At 47.1% G+C, this 7,469-nt stretch overlaps 1 protein-coding gene across 1 annotated transcript; it reads right to left on the reverse strand.

The window, feature by feature from the left end:
* Positions 1–4,917: 4,917 nt before the first annotated feature.
* On the reverse strand, positions 4,918–7,148 carry LOC125523487 (galactoside 2-alpha-L-fucosyltransferase). The gene is made up of 3 exons (XM_048688522.2): positions 6,940–7,148; positions 5,884–6,815; positions 4,918–5,531 (listed from the first exon to the last, which is right to left on the reverse strand). Exons 1-3 carry the CDS (start codon positions 7,133–7,135, stop codon positions 4,977–4,979), a joined length of 1,683 nt encoding a protein of 560 aa, XP_048544479.2. The 5' UTR covers positions 7,136–7,148; the 3' UTR covers positions 4,918–4,976.
* Between the last annotated feature and the right edge of the window lie 321 nt (positions 7,149–7,469).

Raw genomic sequence — 7,469 nt, forward strand, 5'->3', positions numbered from 1 at the left:
CCCATCATTCAGCTTGTTCGCTACCTCTGCGTCGCTACCATCACCTTCACTCATATCCTGAACACCACACAAACTGTTAACACGCAGGCCAAAATGGTTTTGTAATGGTCAGTTACCATGTGCGCACATAATCCGACAGTGAAGAAAGCACCGAGTGTGCACTCCCCGCCGGTTCAGGATCTGCTCGTTGATTGACTGACGCCTCCGAAGATGCAGCAGCCTGCAGTGTTCACCACATCAGTCTACGCGTACTTACAGTTAGCGAATGGATAATCACTGGACTAGCAATGCATACCTGAATCGAGAAGTCGCTCCCATGTCTGTATTCTTCAGACTTGCTCACTGCAGATGCACCATGTGAGAATGAAGCTCAACCCATCCCAGACACCCTCTGATGCCACTGATTGAAGCCACGCAGATGCATCTGCTGCATGTACTTGACACGTGGTAATTCAAATAAAAAAGATCATGCAGAATCTTAAATTTGGGCATGAAATCCCTCTGAACATTGCAACCCTGTAGTATCAATACACTCACACTGAACAAGTCTAATTTATGAATACTAGAGTCATTACCAACTATGCCATAGAATCCATTAAACATTATAAACTGTCAAAACAAGGTCTGATGGAAAGCAAATTATTTTATAAGCACATGTCCAACAAACAAGCTACAAATTCTAATTATACAAATAGACCACAAGTTCATGACATTCCCTGGTCACATAGTTCACACATTTACGTCCGTCTCAGCTCACCCGCCTTATAACAATTGTTTCGACGTCACAATTCTTGCATCTTGCCAGCTTTCGTGGTTGTTTCGGTACATCACCACGATCAGGACAAGTTGTTCTCTTGTGGCCTTGTCGCCGACAAATGCTGCAAAATCTGGTCCGTTTACTCAACCCTCCGTATGGTGCCTTATCCATACTTGTGGTAGGCCTCCCTATCTGCTTGCGCTTAGCTGGAGGTAATAAAACCTGCAAGCATATTTCCCAATTTATGTGTTGAATTGTTGCCACCGTTCTCCATATCAACATGTCCACCTACTATTGCAGCCAATACAACGCCTTCTGATTGAACCTGATTCAGAACATCTCCATTCTCAGCCAACCTGTCCTCCAGTCCTAGGCCGTCCCTCATTTCTGTGTATGGTTTCATTTCATCCTCACAATGCTTGAACAGTTTTATCATGTGCTCATATGCTTCTACACTACTGTCTCGGTGTCTCCCATCCGCACAAGCTCCATTGCGTGCATATACATATTGAAATGCCTGAAACTAAACAGGTTCTCCTGAGCACGGCCGCCATTGGTACTGAGTTAGGTGCGGCAATCCTGGGTCCATCTCTTAACTATATGCATGTACTTCCTCACGAACTATGCATCAGGCATTCAGGAGGCACATAATTCTTCAACATGTGGTTCGCACTTTCACTCCGCTATGTACTCGTCATTTTAACACATAATACACTTTGAAATAAGGCTTCGCCCACTTGTGTTGGATCTCATACAATTACTTCATGTAAGTGTAGTTCTTCAGGTTGTACTTCTCCACAAGATACTTCCAGGCTTCTTCAAATTCATCTATCGTCACCATGTGATTAATAACCTTATGAAATTCAGGAAGGGAGTCACTCTTCTTTAGTACAAAGGACCCAAGGACTCTTTTGCATTCTTCCGCACGTGTCGTTTGCACCATCTGTGAGTTGTGTCTGGCATCAAAAATTTTATTGCTACTACCATTGCTCGATTTTGATATGAAAATCAAACACATCATTTCAGTGTCAGGTCTGTAATGATCTACGGGAGAAAGTTTTAATATGATTCACATAGCAATTCAGATCATGATACCTGTTTGTGGAGCAGTACCGCCCATTATCCTGATAAATTATGCGAAAACCCACTCAAATGTTTCAACCTTCTCATCACGAACCAGCACACCAGCTAGTATAATGCTCTGAAAATGGTTGTTAACAACCACAAAAAGACCAAACCGCATGTCATATAGATTGGCCCTGTAGGTTGTATCAAATGTTACTACATCTCGGAAGAAGTTGTACTGCAATTTGCTGCTGCCAGTTGCCCACATTACAGTGTTGATCCTTCCTTCTTTGTTCGCCTGAACTCGACATGTGAACTGTGGATCCTTTGAGCATAGTTCCTGGAAGCAATTATGTTGTACACCTTTGCTTTTGCTTTCCTGGCGTCATCTTCTGCTTGCTCACGACTAATTTTGCCACACAGACTACGCAATGCTCTTTTCGTGAACTGGTACATTTTCCATCCTGCCAAAGAAGCTCCCAGTTATGATGTACACCTTTGCAAGGTTAACTGTTCTGCCACAATTGCTTAACTAGATCCCTGCTGTACATGTTGATATGCTTGTGCGATGGCCAGTGTATTGTGTGTCCATAGGAGGGGGACAACAAATGGTTGTGCTCATCACGATGCTCCGCTATGTACCACCCATTGTCCTTCGAATGCAGCAATCTTGTAAGGGCAGGGCACTCACACCGACAAGTGTGTGTATTTTCAACTATTGGTTTCCCCTGAAAATAGTTTGATCAGCATGATTTCAGTTATTCATGGCAAAAACGATAAATGCCCAAATCAGAAACTTTGAAAAATGAACACAAAAAATCATACCGTGCAGCCACATACTATCTCTTGCATGCATTGTCCGGTATACGTTCAGCCTGTTCTTCCCATATCTGATTCCGAACCGCCTCTGCCTAGTGCGGCAGCCCCAATTCAGACCTTGCATTGTCGAGAAAGTATGCCAGAAATTTTCAGTTCATTTGTATAGTTCAGTACGCCCTGAAACTACATTCACTAGTAATTTTGTAAATACATATTGTGCAGACTTAGTTATCTTTACCCAAGTGGATATACACTTTGTTGTTTAGACACTAGTATCTATAACAGTATGTCTCCTAATGATGCCACATATAACTTTTCAGTTAATTCGTACCAACAACATATTCAGATTTTTACTACAGTATATATGATTTACTGTCAATATATCCTGCGTGGTCAGCACAATGCTTAATGACAGACAAACCTAGTTCCCACCACTAATCTTCGTACCTTTGCGTCCATCCAGATGTTTTTTGGTCAACTTGCTGGATGGAGTGCTCTGAAGCTTGAGGTTTGTCTGCACTACCTGCCCCTGGATCAGCGCCCTCGGCACAAATCTGGCCATCAGCACTCGACACCGTCCTGGCCGGCAGCTCTACGACCGGCGGCGTCCTCACGGTGCCTCTCCATGATCAGGTTGTTCCCGTTCACCTCTTCTAGCAAAGTCCTGCTGCTTCCAAAGATAGGAGGCAGCCAAATCAGATCTCTGACAAGTTTTCTATAACAAAATGGTGTCCAATGAGCAGCAGCAGCAAGCAGACCCATACCTGCATCAAGAATTCCATGCTTCCCTCAGCTGGTCGTCGCCTTGTTGCACCAGATTTCTCCACGGGGTCGCCGCTCTCGGCAATGGAGGAAGCGAGGTCTGGAGGTAGGAGGTAGATGCTGCCAACGACCAACCCCTCTAGCGCATTAACTCCGGTCACTACCACCGTTACCGGCTAGCGCCGGATCTGATCCACGGATCAGGACGCCGGCGACATGTCGAGCCACGGCTCTGCCTCGTTCCGTCCATGGCGTGCAAACGTCCGTGTAACCAGGGACCCGCAAGGCAGGTGCGTATACAGTTGTATATCTGGATTAATCTGTCCCACATGGCCCCTCGACCTGACGCTACATTGAATTATCCAAATCGCAATGCAATACCTGACGTATGAGATTCCGAGCTCCTGTGAGCTCGTGATCACATACTCCACGTCCCATTGATACCACCCTTTAAGAAGAAAGAAATCAAAAAATAATGACATAATTTGCACACAATTTACACATAAGTTCTACATTTGTAGTTATGTAAGAATAAACATATTATAGTGAATTTTACATAAAAACAAAAAATTTAAACAATGAACGAATAAGTGGCATTGTTATCGTCCTTAAAAACATGAAATGAATTTAAAACTAAACATAATAAAACAAATAAAGTTTTCTAAGAGAGAATAAATTAGCGACATTGAAATTACTCTTAAGAGGAAAGAAAATAAAGAAAACTTGCCCACAACTTTGCACTTTTTAAAATATGCAGCGAATACCCATATAATAATGCAACTTTAGCAGTCTAGTACAATTTACACACATATTGTATTGTACTTTCATGCATACATACACATAATAATAGAAAAATCTATTTAATTAGCAAAAAAGTGCACAAAACAATTAGCATTGGTATCACCCTTAAAGAATAAAGAAAATGAAAAAAGAAAAAAAATTCACACAATTAGCACAAAAATGCACTTCTTATAATATGTAGAATAAATATATAAGAGTGAAGTTTCTGTACTCTGATGTAATTTGTAAACGTAGTACTTGCATGTATACATTCTCACGCACTCAACATCCAAAAATACACGTAAAGAAGAAAAAAACTCAACAGAAAAATAAAATAAAAATAAAATCATAGACGTGCAGTAAACAAAAGTAAACACATGAAAAGAAAGCATACACACACCAAAATCCAGCCCAAGAAGAAAATTGACTGACCCAAAATAGGTGTCAATCGAATCTAAACAACCCAATACCACCAGCAAAATTTGACAGAAAAAAGAAAAGCTACACAAATTTCAAAGCACAATCCAAGGGTTAGAAAATCGATCGACCACAAAATTAAAATTCAGCTGACTGAAATCTATCTAAAGCATAGGATTATCGATTACGTTAGCCGAGTACATGATAATTTACACTCGGCTTACCTCGCCACACACAGCAACGTGTGATTTTCCTGTCGTCACGAATATAGCATCAACTGAGATTTAGCAATCACGTTTAAAAAAATCGAGTCGACTCATCGGTGGCAAATATACATGATTGGTTTGAGATACACGGGTTGACGACCAGTTAATTTCTAATCAACTAATTTGACACCTTTAATCCATTTCATCCCTTTGGGTACATTCTCACACTCCTTGACGTGCCGAGATAGCTCCTCCTTGTTCACCGCCTTCCCGTGGCACTTAACATCGGGTGTCATGTGGAAGCACGGCTCCATGGACACGGCGTGCACGCACGGCGTGTCGGGCACCTTCTGGTCCTTGGCGATCGTGAGCATGGTGGGACGCAGCCCTGCGAGGCTGCTGCTCATGTAGCCGAACGTGGATATCCCCGTGGTGAGCAGCACGTCGGAGAAGCTGAGCAGGTAGATCTCCGCCAGCGCCTTCTGGTTGTGCGACCGCTGCCCCATCGTCTGCCGCTCCTCGTGGCTCGGCTGGAACACCCCCACCCTGCCGCCGCCCTCCGCCGCGTGCTCGTAGTACGTCGACTTGATCCTCTCGTAGTACTCGCCCTGCAGCGACGCGATCAAGATGGCCTTGGATTTGTTGGAGCCGTCGGCCACGGCGCTCATCGTGTTCGCCTCGTCGTTGTCGACGTCCGGCAGTATGTGCTCCTGTCGGGAGCACGCGAGTAAATTGCAAAAAACCACCACAATTAGGGATCCTAATTCACAAAACCGCCATCATTCCTTTTTTTTCAAAAAACCACCAACAATGAGGTAACAGTTTTCAAAAAACGCTAATATGTCGCTTAGAGCCGTTTGACCAAAAATTAACTGCTGGGTCCCACTGTCGGAGGTAACGTGGCCGAGGTGTAGACGGCGCCGGTCACGCAAGTACTAACGGCGCAAGTACTAACAGCGTTTTCTGAAAACTGTCACCCCAATGGTGGTGGTTTTTTGAAAAAAATCCGAATGGTGGTGGTTTTGTGAATTAGGGTTCTTAATTATGGTGGTTTTTTTCAATTTACTCGGAGCACGCCATGATCTGGTTGTATATGTCATCGACGGGGATGGATGCCCAGGAGAACATCCTGATCTGCACGCCGATCCTCTCCTCCGCATGGGCGAGGTACGAGTGGTAGTAGCGCGTGATCATGCCCCACACGGAGTTGGACGGGTGGAACAGGTACCGGCCGAGGAGGTGCGACGCGCTCTCCATGGCCGGGAACAGTCGTCGGAGCTCGCCCTCGAACTCCGCCATGTCGTACAGCGCCGGCACGAAGTAGAAGTCGTTCTGCAGCAGCAGCCAGTTCACCTTGGCCAGCACCAGCTGGTCGTCGTTGCAGTAGAAGCGCTGGTCCGAGCGCCGGAGGTCGTGCGCCAGGTGCAGGTACACGTACGGCGGCACCGACCGCGCTGTCGCCTTGGTCGGGTCGTTGGAGATCCTCTTGCCGTCCAGGAGGTTCCCGTACGACTCGTTGGAGCGCGCCCCGAGCCGGGACATGTCCGCCACGGGGAAGTCCGGCGGGAGCGCCCAGGTCCCGCCGAGGAACGGCTCGCAGAAGAGGTCGGTGAAGTCGTCGGTGGGGTGCACGAGGAGGACGCGACCGGTGAGGAGCGCGTAGAGGAACGTGCTGAGCAGCGACAGCATCCGGTTACCGAGGCCGTTGTAGGGGATCCACACCACGTAGTTGCACTCATCGTCCTCCGTGCTGCTGCCGCCGCCGGAGCGGAGGTGATCGACGGACCTGGCGTACGACAGCGCGCCGGGGCCGCACTTGCTGTGCCGCGCCTCGTAGTCGCGCAGCTTCTGCAGGAGGTGCGGGGAAGGCGCGTGCGGGGAGTGCTTGTAGTAACGCGGGGACTGGTACCGGCTCAGGCACGCGCGTCGGTCAGAGCCCGGCGCGAGCAGGCCGCCGAAGAGCTCGTCTGCGCCGCCGCCGGCGCTTGGACGAGAGACGTTCACTAACCCTGAGGGATCGATCATCAAGCACGACAACTTCTTGTAATAAGGTTTACCTCTACGTACGTTGCAAACAAACACGTGTCACACACATTTATTTGCTCACAAGAGAACTTGCTGTGGTAGTGGTACCTGATCCAGCCGTCGCGGTGAGCTTATCGGCGTTGCGCCACACGGCCGGCGCGCCCGCCCGGCCGCCGAAGAGGAAGACCAGGAACGGCAGCGTGCAGAGGCACACGATGAGCACCACGCCCGCCCTGCCCATCCGCTCCTCCTTGGCGTCCCTCCTCCTCGCCGTCGCCGGCCGATCGTCCGACTTCTTCTCCATCGTCTCCGTAGGCCGTAGCACAGACGTTATTACACGATCGAGACGCGAAAGCCCCCATGCATGGTTTTTAACAGGATCCGTAACTTGTCATGGGAGCAAATTAAAAGTGCACGTTGGAGTGCATCTCAAATGAAAGAAGTGGACGTTGGAGTGCGGTGTACGTGTATACGTTAGATCGATCCATTAGAGTTGCGTTGCATAAAAAAATATTAATACAGTATAAACATAAGCGCTCATACACACATACACTCACCGCTATAAACGCACACATGCACACCCTACCTCTTTGAGCATCTTCAAAAGACTAAGCCGACATATAATCTTGAAATATACG

Source organism: Triticum urartu, chromosome 7A, assembly GCF_056163025.1.
Source record: "Triticum urartu cultivar PI428250 chromosome 7A, HENAU_Tu73, whole genome shotgun sequence".
NCBI lineage: Eukaryota > Viridiplantae > Streptophyta > Magnoliopsida > Poales > Poaceae > Triticum > Triticum urartu.

Excerpts from the sequence above, each read along its gene's own strand:
- LOC125523487 (XM_048688522.2), bottom strand. The coding sequence starts at position 7,135 with ATGGAGAAGAAGTCGGACGATCGGCCGGCGACGGCGAGGAGGAGGGAC. Across the intron at positions 6,816-6,939 it reads CACCGCGACGGCTGGATCAG|GGTTAGTGAACGTCTCTCGT; the intron begins GTACCACTACCA and ends TCGATCCCTCAG. Across the intron at positions 5,532-5,883 it reads ACATATACAACCAGATCATG|GCGTGCTCCCGACAGGAGCA; the intron begins GCGTGCTCCGAG and ends TGCAATTTACTC.